Here is a 16,164-nt window from a genome sequence, read left to right as displayed (position 1 = left end):
TTTTAATAAATAACTATAGCACATTTATGCTGATTTTGCATTTATACTATTAAAGATGATTGTCTGAAAGAAAATATTGAGATAACGTTTTCTTCAAAGAAAGCAAGATTCTGATAGAGTCTGGCATTTGAGCTGAATATTTCATTCATCCAAAATCTATTCAGCTCATCCTTTGTGTGATGCATCCTAAATCACTAGTAAATACATTGTGTAAAGGCCATTTTATTTAGTATTTTACTGTGCTCCTCCTTGTTAAATGAATTATGATGTAAAAGAAGCTGAAAGTGAATCAAATCTCTCAGAAAACAGTTTGCATCCTATTTAAAGAGGTTCATTTAAGAGGACCTATTATGCTTTTCCTTATTATATACATGAATACACAAAATGTCACAGTGTTGAAAGTGGTCGAAAAAGTGGCAGACGTGTCAAACAATGAGGTAAACATATGTAGGAGTAATCTCTGTCAGCAAAGAACCGACTTCACAAGAGATTGAAGAACATTAGTTTGAAAGTCATGTGTCATTCTTACTAAAGGCTGTCCACATGAGACTAATGGGGTTAGAGCTTCATCCACCCTCAGTAAAAAGCATAGCTAATTAAAAGATCAATCTCTGGTTTAAAATGTTCAAACATAGCATCTTTTGTAAATTCAGTATGTATTCTATACTAATAACACAGTTTTAGATCATTATCATGTATAGAATTGTTTCAATGATATTTTTAATAACTTTTTATTCTATTATCCATGATAAACATTTTCCCTAACAACAGTCCTTAATTTCATGATTATTCATATTATGCGGTCACAACAATACATTGCAATACAAGGCATAATTGTTTAAAGCAATAGCAGAGATCCTTTATGAATTAAAAAGTTAACAATTGTTGAAGTCAGCTACATTTTCAAAGTGTTACATTTGAGTAATGAAATTAAAATACAGTATGTAGGTGATTCCCATCAGACTCTTCATCATATCAGTCTTATCAGTCTCCATAGAATCAGTTTTATACTATGCAAACTCAGTGATCCTCCTTGTTTCTCAGCTATAAAGACTTCACATCAGACTGTCAGTGGAGATCACAGCACATCAGCTTCAACATCAACTATGTTCTCTGTAGCTCTGCTGCTGCTGTTGGCAGCTGGATCCTGTGAGTCTCTCTGGATTTGTCATAGTCAGAAATTCTTCTTTTAGTTTGATGATTTTTCACAAACAATTTTCTTCTTTTAACAGGTGTGAAGTGTGAACAGTTGACACAGCCAGCCTCAGTGACTGTGCAGCCAGGTCAGCGTCTGACCATCACCTGTCAGGTCTCTTATTCTGTTAGTGGCTATTACACAGCTTGGATCAGACAGCCTGCAGGAAAAGGACTGGAGTGGATTGGATGGAAATATACCGGAGGCTCTAACTACAAAGATTCACTAAAGAACAAGTTCAGTATTGACTTAGACTCTTCCAGCAAAACACTGACTCTAAATGGACAGAATATGCAGCCTGAAGACACTGCTGTGTATTACTGTGCCAGAGACCCACAATAACACAAACCATCAGCAGACCTGAACAAAAACCCCTCAGTGTCTGAACACTTGTAACATGAAGCCACCAGAGGAGGAGCCCTCACACCACTAATCATTTCAACATCAGTTCACTATTAAAACAAATAAAGAATAATCACAAAAATACCTTAATATCATTTGTAAAGACTAATATGAAATAATGAAACATATTGTTCATTTACCTTAAACAATAATTGATTACATTGTTTTATACATACTTACTTTAACTTATTATTATTAAATGTACTATACTACTATAGTACATATAGTACTACTATATTCCTATGGTGAAAAATTCTGTAACAATGTGTCATATATTTATATTTATTACAAAGACTTGAGGAGGTAACATTACCACATGGATTTCCCCAAATTATCCCCCATCTGACTGATAATGCCAACACATAAGAGTGAGGAGTGATGGAATTCAAGTGACAAATTGAATAATATAATATATAACTATATAAATATGGCAATATGAATGAATACTAATCACATTTTCTCATTGTCTGTGAAAGTATGAAATAAGTTATGTGAATCAGTAATTGATTGAGTTCCCCCATGGATCCATTCTCAGACCTCTACATGCTCTCATGTTCTGTTACCAGTTATTGCACAACTTGGATCAGACAGCCTGCAGGTAAAGGACTGGACTGTATTGGAATGAAAGTTGGACACATATCATACTACAAAGACTGACTAAAGAAGATTGTGCAGCCTGAAGTCTCAACACTACAATGAGAGTCAAATCCAAATCTGCTCTGTGAGGAGGAGTCAATGCAAAACTTTGATGTCTTCCAGCTCTACTTATCTGACTGCAGAGAGGATGACAGAGAACAGTGGACACACAGTTTAACATGATGGACTATAGGACAGGACTGCTGCTTCTAACTATCTGCTGGACAGGTGAAGATTTTCACTGATCCTAAGTTGAAGCTGCCTTAAAAAAGTTAACTTCTTAAAGTAATTGAATATTTAGTTTTTTGTCTTAACATGTGTTGATGGTCAGACTCTGACAGAATCTGAACCAGCAGTTAAAAAGCCTGGAGAATCCCACAAACTGAGCTGTACAACCTCTGGATTGTCATTAAGCAGCTACTACATACACTGGGTCAGACAGGCTCCTGGAAAAGGACTGGAGTGGATTGCTGGTGATGGTGGTGGTAGCAGCAAATACTACTCTCAGTCAGTTCAAGGCCGGGTCACCATCTCCAGAGATGACAGCAGAGAGCAGCTGTATCTGCAGATGAACAGTCTGAAGACTGAAGATTCTGCTGTTTATTATTGTGCTCGACACTCACAGTGACTGGAGTTGGTTGAGCAGCTGTACAAAATCCTACTGTAAACATCAGACTACCATTAACTCACATGATAAATGTGTTATTAAAAATGTCAATACAATTGTGTTTTTACATATCTGGAAAAGGGATCATTTTCAACAATAACCCTACTTTTTATTTTTTAACTTTTACATGTATTTCAGTATGTGAGCAGCTCTCTAGAGGTTTATCTTCATGTCTGTGGCTTCAAACATCAACAAAACTGAAACCATGAAAGTATTTTATGTAAAACTCCAAACCTTCACACAACTGAACAAAACTCAAACTCAATTTAACTCTACTGATAATGAATACAGTTTAAAAAAATGTATATAAATAGATATAAATTCATCTTCATCATGACAGATTGTTTTAAATTCACAGCAGAGTCACCAAAGACATATTTTGAATGAAACTTTCAGTATTGATCTAACTAATCAAACAATCTTAATTTTGAATAACACAATATTAGACCAAAAACAGTTTATCTATATTAATACATGAATAGATGGTAAATTATAAAAAATGTCATTTTAAATAAAATTATAGCATCATTATAAGTTCACTAAATGAACCACATATTATATTGAAGTACAAACTCAAGACAAATGACAGAAAATTGAGAGGAAAGACTGAATTTATCACCTCAAAGTGATAAATAGAAGTACTACAAAATAGATCATTGTTTATTTAACAACATGCAAATGAATGTGATTCATAAGGAAGTGAAGTGTGTGTGTCAGTGAGAGGACAGAAGAGCTCACATCAGTTCAGCTTCAACATCAACCATGTTCTCTGTAGCTCTGATGCTGCTGCTGGCAGCTGGATCCTGTGAGTCTCTCTGGATTTGTCAATGTCAGAAGATGTTTTTTTTAATATTTTGGCACTAAACATTTTCTTCTTTTAACAGGTGTGAAGTGTGAACAGTTGACACAGCCAGCCTCAGTGACTGTGCAGCCAGGTCAACGTCTGTCCATCACCTGTCAGGTCTCTTATTCTGTTAGTGGCTATTACACACACTGGATCAGACAGCCTGCAGGGAAAGGACTGGAGTGGATTGGAAGGAGAGCTGGATCCACATCATCCTACAAAGATTCACTAAAGAACAAGCTCAGTATTGACTCAGACTCTTCCAGCAAAACACTTACTCTAAATGGACAGAATATGCAGCCTGAAGACACTGCTGTGTATTACTGTACCAGAGACCCACAATAACACAAACCATCAGCAGACCTGAACAAAAACCCCTCAGTGTCTGAACACTTGTAACATGAAGCCACCAGAGGAGGAGCCCTCACACCACTAATCATTTCAACACCATTTCATTACAATTACATATACAATTATAATGATAATATTAAATCATTCAGTGGAGACATTCACCAAAAGGTTTTTCTCTCTTTCTGACTCACAATATTTATATTTCACGTCCAGGTCAATAAATTAAAACAAATTGCAGAGACATAAATAAACTGGTTAGTGTAGTTTTCACTGACGTTCATTTTACACAAGGTAAAAGATTTTACATTTCACATTGAAACATTTTAATGTTATTGACTAAAGAATATTAATATTAATGATATCCATGTACTAAGGTTACATTTTTTCACATATTCTCATCAGTTTTCTTCTGTTATATTTCTACTGGGGTTTTATTTCCTCTTTCCCCCCTGACATCTTTAATGTTACGAGCACTTTATCAGTAATGCACCCAGTAACCCCAGTCGATGGGAGCACTGGTCAATAAATTCAACTTCTGAATTTTTACATGCAATCCACATGACATGTATTAATGTTTAGATGTTCAATCTTTGGTTTCAGATCATGTACAGTATGAAAATCACCTTGTTGACCTGCAGCAGCACGTCATATCTACTGTTCAGTTATGATTGTGTTATTTCTGAAAATAAGATAAGATTAATAAACATACATTTTAAATTCACATTGCATTAAATCGTTCATTAATTTGGCCAGACTTTCAACTCTAACTATACATTGTTCTGATGGCCAAATCCACTCCAGTTATTTCCTCCCTGTGAGGAGGAGTCAATGCAAAACGTTGATGTCTTCCAGCTCTACTTATCTGACTGCAGAGAGGATGAAAGAGAACAGTGGACACACAGTTTAACATGATGGACTATAGGACAGGACTGCTGCTTCTAACTATCTGCTGGACAGGTGAAAATATTCAATGATCTTTATCTAACATATTTTCATTTGTATTACCAACTTGATGCATGTTTGGCTCTTTTTTTTTTGTCTTAACAGGTGTTGATGGTCAGACTCTGACAGAATCTGAACCAGCGGTTAAAAAGCCTGGAGAATCCCACAAACTGACCTGTACAGCCTCTGGATTGTCATTAAGTGGCTACTACATGGCCTGGATCAGACAGGCTCCTGGAAAAGGACTGGAGTGGATTGCTTCTATCCACAGTGATTTTAGCTACATCTACCACTCTCAGTCAGTTCAAGGCCGGTTCACCATCTCCAGAGATGACAGCAGACAGCAGCTGTATCTGCAGATGAACAGTCTGAAGGCTGAAGATTCTGCTGTTTATTATTGTGCTCGAGACTCACAGTGACTGGAGTTGGTTGAACAGCTGTACAAAATCTCACAATCCTTACTGGGCTGATAGATCACAGCTAATGTCCTCAGTTCAAGTAGTTCAAAAAATATTTTGTGACCTTTTCAAAGCCAATAAGTACTTTTTTTTATCCAGTGATATTTTGTTTTTCTTCAGAGATGATTTTGTTCATCATTTCTCTTCTCACAAAAAAATACTATTATATGAAATATATCACAACATAAATGTAAAGATAATAAAAACTTTGTTTTCAAAAACGACATTACCTGAAGTGTTTTCATGCTTTGGGTGATTTAGAATAAGAGACTTGTCAGGTCTCTTATTCTCTTAGCGGCTATTACACACACTGGATCAGACAGCCTGCAGGGAAAGGACTGGAGTGGATTGGAAGGAGAGCTGGATCCACATCATACTACAAAGATTCACTAAAGAACAAGTTCAGTATTGACTCAGACTCTTCCAGCAAAACACTTACTCTAAATGGACAGAATATGCAGCCTGATTACACTGCTGTGTATTACTGTGCCAGAGACCCACAATAACACAAACCATCAGCAGACCTGAACAAAAACCCCTCAGTGTTTGAACACTAACATGAAGCCACCAGAGGAGGAGCCCTCACACCACTAATCATTTCAACACCATTTCATTACAATTACATATACAATTATAATGATAATATTAAATCATTCAGTGGAGACATTCACCAAAAGGTTTTCTCTCTTTCTGACTCACAATATTTATATTTCACGTCCAGGTCAATAAATTAAAACAAATTGCAGAGACATAAATAAACTGGTTAGTGTAGTTTTCACTGACGTTCATTTTACACAAGGTAAAAGATTTTACATTTCACATTGAAACATTTTAATGTTATTGACTAAAGAATATTAATATTAATGACACCCACGTACTAAGAGGTTACATTTTTTCACATATTCTCATCAGTTTTCTTCTGTTATATTTCTACTGGGGTTTTATTTCCTCTTTCCCCCCTGACATCTTTAATGTTACGAGCACTTTATCAGTAATGCACCCAGTAACCCCAGTCGATGGGAGCACTGGTCAATAAATTCAACTTCTGAATTTTTACATGCAATCCACATGACATGTATTAATGTTTAGATGTTCAATCTTTGGTTTCAGATCATGTACAGTATGAAAATCACCTTGTTGACCTGCAGCAGCACGCCATATCTACTGTTCAGTTATGATTGTGTTATTTCTGAAAATAAGATAAGATTAATAAACATATATTTTAAATTCACATTGCATTAAATCATTCATTAATTTGGCCAGACTTTCAACTCTAACTATACATTGTTCTGATGGCCAAATCCACTCCAGTTATTTCCTCCCTGTGAGGAGGAGTCAATGCAAAACGTTGATGTCTTCCAGCTCTACTTATCTGACTGCAGAGAGGATGAAAGAGAACAGTGGACACACAGTTTAACATGATGGACTATAGGACAGGACTGCTGCTTCTAACTATCTGCTGGAAAGGTGAAAATATTCAATGATCTTTATCTAACATATTTTCATTTGTATCACCAACTTGATGCATGTTTGGCTCTTTTTTTTTGTCTTAACAGGTGTTGATGGTCAGACTCTGACAGAATCTGAACCAGCGGTTAAAAAGCCTGGAGAATCCCACAAACTGACCTGTACAGCCTCTGGATTGTCATTAAGTGGCTACTACATGGCCTGGATCAGACAGGCTCCTGGAAAAGGACTGGAGTGGATTGCTTCTATCCCCAGTGATTTTAGCTACATCTACCTCTCTCAGTCAGTTCAAGGCCGGTTCACCATCTCCAGTGACGACAGCAGACAGCAGCTGTATCTGCAGATGAACAGTCTGAAGACTGAAGATTCTGCTGTTTATTATTGTGCTCGAGACTCACAGTGACTGGAGTTGGGCAGCTGTACAAAATCCTAGAGTAAACATCAGACCCCCATTAAGTCACATGATAAATGTTTTATTAAAAATGTCAATAAAATGATGTAATTCTTTCATGCCCAAACATGTTTTTATGAAAACTGTTATTTTTGAATTGTGTTTTAATAGTTCATTTCCAGAGAGACGATTTTAACAATAATCATTAACGATGGTAATTCTAATCTCACCTAAAACAACTTTTTTAAAATTTTATATGTATTTCAGTATGTGAGCAGCTCTCTAGAGGTTTATCTTCATATCTGTGGCTTCAAACATCATCAACACTGAAAATAATTAAAAATATGTTATGTAAAACTCCAAACCTTCACACACCTGCAAAAAACTCAAACTTTTACATGATTTTGTTGTCACTTCACTTTTTGTTGGCAACAGGGGTGGTGCCATACATTGTAGACATCTGGGGGTAAGCCTGGCACTCACGTAGTTCTATTTCAGGTACCTTTTCAATGCTGTTGCATTTGTTGTCCACTAGGTGGCAATATCCAATAAATAAAATGCATTTTGGCTAACGTAGTAGAAACCATAGCTCTTATATATAGTCTACTCTAAAACACCTTCAAGATTACTCATCAACATTCCTGTTAAGTTTCATTGTGTCTTCATATACTAAATGATTATGATGACTATTGTTACTGCTGTTTTGTCATGTTAATCAATCAACTTTAAATAGGGGGATTGAGAGGCTGTTAGTGCAATGCAAAATTATTTAATGAAAGGAGTAAAAGATGCAAGTTATGAAAAGGTATTCTTGCTACATCACAGCTCTTTGCTTCATATTGAACACATTGAGTTAAAGAACAATGATTACTTACTGTCACTCAAATCACCACACCATAAAAGCTGAACATTTTATTGCCTCACTGTTATAACTAAACAATATCTTTGAATATCTTTGAATCTTTGAAAAAGGTATTCTTGCTACATCACAGATCCGCTGCATCTTGGACAAAATGAGTGAATGAACAATGATGATTACAACCTCTCACTCAAATCACCTCACTATAAAAACTCAGTAGCCTATTTGCAACATCAACTGTAAGAAAAATATGTCTATGCCAGACAGTGGACCATGATGATGACTTCTTTGACATTATAATGGTTATAACCAAGATTGGTAGCCTATAAGTATCCAATGTTGCTAGATAAGGTTTTATTTTCACTGCAAGAGATATTTAATAAATTCTCATAATAATTTCGGCCATAGCGTTAGCGTTAGCCTACGTGATGGCAGCCAGACTAGGCTCTAAAATTAGCTTTACATTACCACCAACCTGAAACAGCGTTTGGCAGATCACTGGATGATGCTGCAGCAGCGATTGGTAACACGACATGGCTGGATGGAGTTTTCTTGAAAAACTTTTGTATGTCCATTCTGACTGATGAGCACTCAATGACTGAGAAAGATCAGACAGTGACTTAAGCTACAGCAGACTGACGTTAGGCGGCGCCGCTAGGCTCGATGGAAACATTTGTATTCAATCAGGCTACCTGTTTAGTTAGCGGTGCAGTTTTGTTCAGCTTTGCAAATTTCATTCATTTTTTTGGATTTCTTTAAAATAGGGGTATGATTGATGGATAGCTTATTTTCCCTGCAATAGGCTATATGTTCCTGAGCCATTAATCGGTCCGAGTATGATAAAAAAAAAAAAAAGCTTAAAAAAGACCCAAGGCTTTTGATGAAAGATTCGGGGCTTAAGCCCCAAGAGCCCACTCCCCTCGCTGCGTATGCTGCTATTATTTTCTGATATTATGATACTTTACTTTTTATGTAATAATACTTTTAACAAACATAATTTATTTCCCATGGTGAAAATGTTTCTAGCAACAATCCTCAGTGTTACTATAAATATTATTATGTGATCACAACAATATATTTATAATAATTTCAGAGCTGCATTATTTTAAATACTTAATTTTCAAAGTGTTACATGTGAGTAATAAAATAAAATATTGAATGTAAATAAGAGGTGATTTCCATAATAAAAGTCATCAGACTCTTATATTAGTCTCCAGGTAGACCAACATTAATGCTTCATGTGTTTGATTCTATGCAAACTCAGTGATCCTCCTTGTTTCTCAGCTATAAAGACTTCACATCAGACTGTCAGTGGAGATCACAGCACATCAGCTTCAACATCAACCATGTTCTCTGTAGCTCTGCTGCTGCTGTTGGCAGCTGGATCCTGTGAGTGTCTCTGGATTTGTCATAGTCAGTAATTCTTCTTTTAGTTTGATCATTTTTCACAAAACATTTCTTCTTTTAACAGGTATGAAGTGTGAACAGTTGACACAGCCAGCCTCAGTGACTGTGCAGCCAGGTCAACGTCTGACCATCACCTGTCAGGTCTCTTATTCTGTTAGCAGCTATTACACAGCTTGGATCAGACAGCCTGCAGGGAAAGGACTGGAGTGGATTGGAATGAGAGTTGGATCCTCCACAACCTACAAAGATTCACTAAAGAACAAGTTCAGTATTGATTTAGACTCTTCCAGCAACACAGTGACTCTAAATGGACAGAATATGCAGCCTGAAGACACTGCTGTGTATTACTGTGCCAGACAACCACAATAACACAAACCATCAGCAGACCTGAACAAAAACCCCTCAGTGTCTGAACACTTGTAACATGAAGCCACCAGAGGAGGAGCCCTCACACCACTAATCATTTCAACACCACTTTACTGTTATAGTAAAGAGAGAAAAAAAACCCCAATGATAATAATATTAAATAATTCAGTGGAGACATTTACCATAAAAGGTTTCTCTCTTTCTGACTCAAAATATTTATATTTCAAGTCCAAGTGAAAAATTGCAGCTAACTGCAGAAAGAAACAAACTGGTTACTGTAGTTTTCTTTGAACGTTGTTTTTATAAAAGGCAACAAACACATTTTATTGTTATTGACTATAGAAATTATGAAATAAGTTGTGTGAATCAGTAATTGATTGAGTTCCTCCATGGATCCATTCTCAGACCTCTACGTGCTCTCATGCTCTGTTACCAGCTATTGCACAACTTGGAACAGACAGCTTGCAGGTAATGGACTGGACTGTATTGGAATGAAAGTTGGACACATATCATACTACAAAGACTGACTAAAGAAGATTGTGCAGCCTGAAGTCTCAACACTACAATGAGAGTCAAATCCTAATCTGTTCTATAAGGAGGAGTCAATGCAAAACTTTGATGTCTTCCAGCTCTACTTATCTGACTGCAGAGAGGATGACAGAGAACAGTGGACACACAGTTTAACATGATGGACTATAGGACAGGACTGCTGCTTCTAACTATCTGCTGGACAGGTGAAGATTTTCACTGATCTTTATCTGACATTTTTACATTTGTATCACCAACTTGATGCATGTTTGGCTCTTTTTTGTCTTAACAGGTGTTGATGGTCAGACTCTGACAGAATCTGAACCAGCACTTAAAAAACCTGGAGAATCCCACAAACTGACCTGTACAGGCTCTGGATTCACATTCAGCAGCTACTGGATGCACTGGGTCAGACAGGCTCCTGGAAAAGGACTGGAGTGGGTGGCAGCTATCAGTGGTGATGGTAGTACCTACATCTTCTACTCTCAGTCAGTTCAAGGCCGGTTCACCATCTCCAGAGACAACAGCAGACAGCAGCTGTATCTGCAGATGAACAGTCTGAAGACTGAAGATTCTGCTGTTTATTATTGTGCTCGAGACTCACAGTAACACAGGAAGGAGCATCGCTGTACAAAAACTCATCATGTCAAACCAAGTCATATTGTTCCCTCTGATTTTCACAGAATAAACTTTACTTCAACATCACCAGCAAAAAAACCCATAAAATTGCTATATGTTGTGTAGTTCTGCTATCTGTTACTTTTGCTGTCATCTTTCAGTTTTTAGACAATTTCCATTTTGAATATGTGATGATTATATTTGTTGACATGCTTCCATGGTTATTACTTCCCTGTAAATGTAAATGTACAATTATTTTCAATTAATCATATGAATACATACACAACTCAATGTCCCAGATATGTATTATATTTTAATATTAATATAATGCATGTAATACAATATTAAATTACTCCTTATAATACAATTCCAGTTTTATTTCTTTCACAAGGACAGTCCCTCTTCTTTTATAACCTTTCAGTGTCCTTCTTTATGCAAATTGAACTTCCTTACAGTCCGCTATAAACACTTGATATCATGCTGTCAGTTGCAGCAGAAGAAGCTCCCATCAGATCACCTTCAATACCAATCATGTTCTCTGTAGTTCTGCTGCTGCTGCTGGCTGCTGGATCCTGTGAGTCTCACTGAGACAGAGACACTGACAGTATGATCACAGCACACTGACTGTTCACTGTTGTTACACTGACTCAATACTCAACATGTTTTCCTCCACAGGTGTGAAGTGTAAACAGTTGACACAGCCAGCCTCAGTGACTGTGCAGCCAGGTCAACGTCTGACCATCACCTGTCAGGTCTCTTACTCACAGTAAATGGATCTGATATAGGAAGAATTATCTCAGGGGGAAAAATACTTACATGTCTAAGAGAAAGCACTAGAGAACACTGTTAACATTGTGCCTAAGATCACTTTTATTGCAGTACTAATGGATGTGTGTTTCATTATTCATGATAGATAACAGCCCTTTAAGTTAATATTAACTTAGTAATAACAATCCTGATCCACCATGTAGTTTGTAATTATACTACAATTTGCTAAGATTACACAATGTTGTGTCCTAATGAAACAACTGCATGTACAAAGTTTAGAATTAAATCATTAAAAATGTTTTGAGTAAGTTGACAGTTGTTTCTTTAAATGCAGGGATATTAAGCCAAGACAAATTATAGTGAAAAAGAGTCAGTACGGATCACAGTGAAAAACACATGCCGCTTGAAAGGTTTCATCAATGTTATTAGGATCTAGTCAGACCAGCATTAATGCTTCTTGTGTTTATATGCAAACTCAGTGATCCTCCTTGTTTCTCAGCTATAAAGACTTCACATCAGACTGTCAGTGGAGATCACAGCACATCAGCTTCAACATCAACCATGTTCTCTGTAGCTCTGCTGCTGCTGTTGGCAGCTGGATACTGTGAGTAACTGGATTTGTCATAGTCAGCAATTCTTCTTTTAGTTAATAATTTTTCACAAACAATTTTCTTCTTTTAACAGGTGTGAAGTGTGAACAGTTGACACAGCCAGCCTCAGTGACTGTGCAACCAGGTCAACGTCTGACCATCACCTACCAGGTCTCTTATTCTGTTAGCAGCTCCGCTACAGCTTGGATCAGACAGCCTGCAGGGAAAGGACTGGAGTGGATTGGATGGAAATATACTGGAGGCTCTAACTACAAAGATTCACTAAAGAACAAGTTCAGTATTGACTTAGACTCTTCCAGTAAAACAGTGACTCTAAATGGACAGAATATGCAGCCTGAAGACACTGCTGTGTATTACTGTGCCAGAGACCCACAATAACACAAACCATCAGCAGACCTGAACAAAAACCCCTCAGTGTCTGAACACTAACATGAAGCCACCAAAGGAGGAGCCCTCACACCACTAATCATTTCAACACCACTTCACTGTTACTGTTTAAGAGAGAAACAACAATTATAATAATATTTAATAATACAGTAGAGACATTTACCAAAAAGATTTCTATCTTTCTGACTCACAATATTCATATTTCAAGTCCAAGTGAATAAATTGCAGCAAATTGCAGAAAGAAACAAACTGGTTACTTTAGTTTTCTTTAACTGTTGTTTTACAAAAGGTAACAAAGTTTATATTTCACATTGGACATTTTATTTTTATTGTCTAAAGAAGATTGGGATTGATGATATCCATGAACTGAGAGGTTACATTTTTCTTCACATATTCTCATCAGATTTCTTCACTTATATTCATACTGAGGTTTTATTTCCTCTTTGTCTGCTGACATCCTGAATGTTAGGAGCACTTTATGAGAAAAACAAAATATTTGTTCAAGAGGTGATTTTTTTTCATTAAAACTACATAATAAATATCACAATTTATATTAAAAGTAGTATTGCAAATGTTCAGAAGTTCAATCTAGTTGTTTCCTCCCTTTGAGGAGGAGTCAATGCAAAACTTTGATGTCTTCCAGCTCTACTTATCTGACTGCAGAGAGGATGACAGAGAACAGTGGACACACAGTTTAACATGATGGACTATAGGACAGGACTGCTGCTTCTAACTATCTGCTGGACAGGTGAAGATTTCCACAGATCCTAAATTGAAGCTGCCTTTAAAAACTTTCCAGTTTAAAGTAACTGATTATTTAGTTTTTGTTGTCTTAACAGGTGTTGATGGTCAGACTCTGACAGAATCTGAACCAGCAGTTAAAAAACCTGGAGAATCCCACAAACTGACCTGTACAACCTCTGGATTCACATTCAGTGACTACAGCATGAACTGGATCAGACAGGCTCCTGGAAAAGGACTGGAGTGGATTGCATATATCAGTCAACCAAGTGGTAGTGAAAAAATACTACTCTCAGTCAGTTCAAGGCCGGTTCACCATCTCCAGAGACGACAGCAGAGAGCAGCTGTATCTGCAGATGAACAGTCTGAAGACTGAAGATTCTGCTGTTTATTATTGTGCTCGACACTCACAGTGACTGGAGTTGGTTGAGCAGCTGTACACAATCCTACAATCATTACTGGACTGATAGATCACAGCTAATGTCCTCAGTTTGAGTAGTTCACCTTTTTTTGTGATATTTTGTTTTGCTGTAGAGAGGATTTTGTTCATTATGATTTACTTCAGTCCATCAATCAGTATTTCTCTTTCTCGTCTTTACATTCTAACACACATTTACAATTATATGTTTTCAAAAACTCTATCAAAGAAAAGATTGAAAATATTACCTGGAGTGTTTTCATAAGCTTTGGGTGAATTATTACAATGCAAAATTTAAATATGAAGTCATTGATTATTTCTGTCAACATCTGTCTGGATTTGAGAAGAAAAAGCTGATCTGTTCATCTTCTGTGGATCATATTTTTAACACAAATAAGTGATTGGATTCACTCTAATAAACAAATTAGAAACACCGAATAGTCAGATGAATGATGGAGATAATGTTGATTTCTGTTTCTACAAGTACAGATAACACCAACATAAACATTATATCACATTTGATTTGTAGTTGTATCTTCAGTTCACAGCTCATGTAAGAAAAGTCTAAAAATCACCTCATACATTTCAATCAGGATGTAATATTTATCAGAATGTCATGTAGGGTATTTTTAATGTGTTATGGTAATACAGATGTGAGTACAAACAATTTTTAGTTTATTTTAGAAAAACCGTGACATCAGTTAAGAGTTACATAATGTCAAATATGCACAATGTTGCTGTTTTAATTTTTTGAACAAAAGAAAAAACAAAATTCTGCAGAATAAGTTAGACTCAGAACAATAATCTTTTTAATAATGCATTAATCAATTATTTTGAATACAATCACAGCTTTCATATTATAAATCTACATTATTTAGTTTCAACACACAGTAGGCAGAAATGAGAGCATCATACAAGTTGCTTCCTCCCTATGAGGAGGAGTCAATGCAAAACATTGATGTCTTCCACCTCTACTTATCTGACTGCAGAGAGGAAAAGTAATGTCAACGCCTCTAAACATGTACACATGTCTTTTAGGGTTAGATGTACCTTTAAAAAAAAAAAAAGGTTATTAATGTTACCATGAATTATCTAGTACAGTAGGTGTGAAATGACAAACATAATGTCATTTGATTGTTCTGTCCTTGATGCATGTGCTGTGCATGTATTGTCAGGTAGCTAAACGTCTCACTCACATCAAGACTCTGGATACAGTTTACCAGGTTTACTGACAGAAGTGAAGGGTGAAACTAAAAATGAAAACAGAGCAGTCAGTGAATTATCTGCCTGGGACTGATAAAATCTCCTGGTTAAATGTTGAATTATATAGCAGTTATATTTTCAAAGTACTAAATCATATTTGTGGATTTGTGGACATGAATCAATAGATTAAAGTTGGTGGCTATTTTACAAACTGTCATGAGACTGGATTGCACAGGTGTACTGATCCGTTGTGTTACTGCATGTTTGTTTAAATTTGTATTATATCGAAAGAAAAGAAGCACACAACTTTTTATACAATATCATACGAATAGAAAATGAGAATGGCCTGAAGAATGAAGTACAAATACTTTTTAGTCTATTGTTGTTGTATCAGAATATTGCACTTCACCTGTGATGCTGAAAGTGGGTACATAAATTATCAAGGACATTTATCAAATGGACTATGAGTATGAACTGTGGTGTGCTTGTTATACATAATGAAATCTTGCCCCAACAGACATTACTGACATTTCTAAACATATCATCTTTACAGAGTCACTTCCCCTCTCTCTGCACATCTGGGAACATACCTGCAGCTGTGAAACTGTGTAGAAACTGTGAGAGCTGCAAATAAACTGTAAAACTGTAAAAATGTATTTGCATGTCAGTATGTATCAAGCATGCATATCAAACCATTTAATGAACATTATTTTAGATATAAGACATACAGGTTACATACTAAAATCAGCAGTAACAGTAGCTGAGTTGATTTGTCTGTAATGTTGAAGTTGTTCAAGTTGTGTCCACAATCACTCTTATACAGTATTTATTTTCCACCATGTTGTTACTATTTATGATCCCTCAAAACTGTGTATAATGGAAAAAATGTCCATAGTTATGGACAG

At 36.2% G+C, this 16,164-nt stretch overlaps 4 pseudogenes and 2 gene segments (V, D, J or C); all 6 read left to right on the top strand.

Moving 5' to 3' along the window:
• The first annotated feature begins 1,106 nt into the window (after positions 1–1,106).
• Positions 1,107–2,900, top strand: LOC134000008 (uncharacterized; annotated as a pseudogene).
• Positions 2,901–3,662: 762 nt separating this feature from the next.
• Positions 3,663–4,089, top strand: LOC134000007 (Ig heavy chain V region XIG14-like). The segment is given in 2 exon segments: positions 3,663–3,705; positions 3,785–4,089. Coding segments are annotated over 2 exon segments (348 nt in total).
• Positions 4,090–5,003: 914 nt separating this feature from the next.
• LOC134000006 (Ig heavy chain V region 6.96-like) lies at positions 5,004–5,507 on the top strand (annotated as a pseudogene).
• A 1,406-nt stretch (positions 5,508–6,913) lies between these two features.
• On the top strand, positions 6,914–11,122 carry LOC134000005 (uncharacterized; annotated as a pseudogene).
• On the top strand, positions 9,559–9,988 carry LOC133999431 (Ig heavy chain V region 5A-like). The segment is given in 2 exon segments: positions 9,559–9,601; positions 9,684–9,988. Coding segments are annotated over 2 exon segments (348 nt in total).
• Positions 11,123–12,460: 1,338 nt separating the features above from the next.
• Positions 12,461–14,133, top strand: LOC134000003 (uncharacterized; annotated as a pseudogene).
• The last annotated feature ends 2,031 nt before the right edge of the window (positions 14,134–16,164 follow it).

This window comes from Scomber scombrus, chromosome 18, assembly GCF_963691925.1.
Source record: "Scomber scombrus chromosome 18, fScoSco1.1, whole genome shotgun sequence".
Classification (NCBI taxonomy): Eukaryota; Metazoa; Chordata; class Actinopteri; order Scombriformes; family Scombridae; genus Scomber; species Scomber scombrus.
The sequence above is the reverse complement of the archived record's forward strand: the minus strand, read 5'-3'. Positions and strand labels throughout refer to the sequence as shown.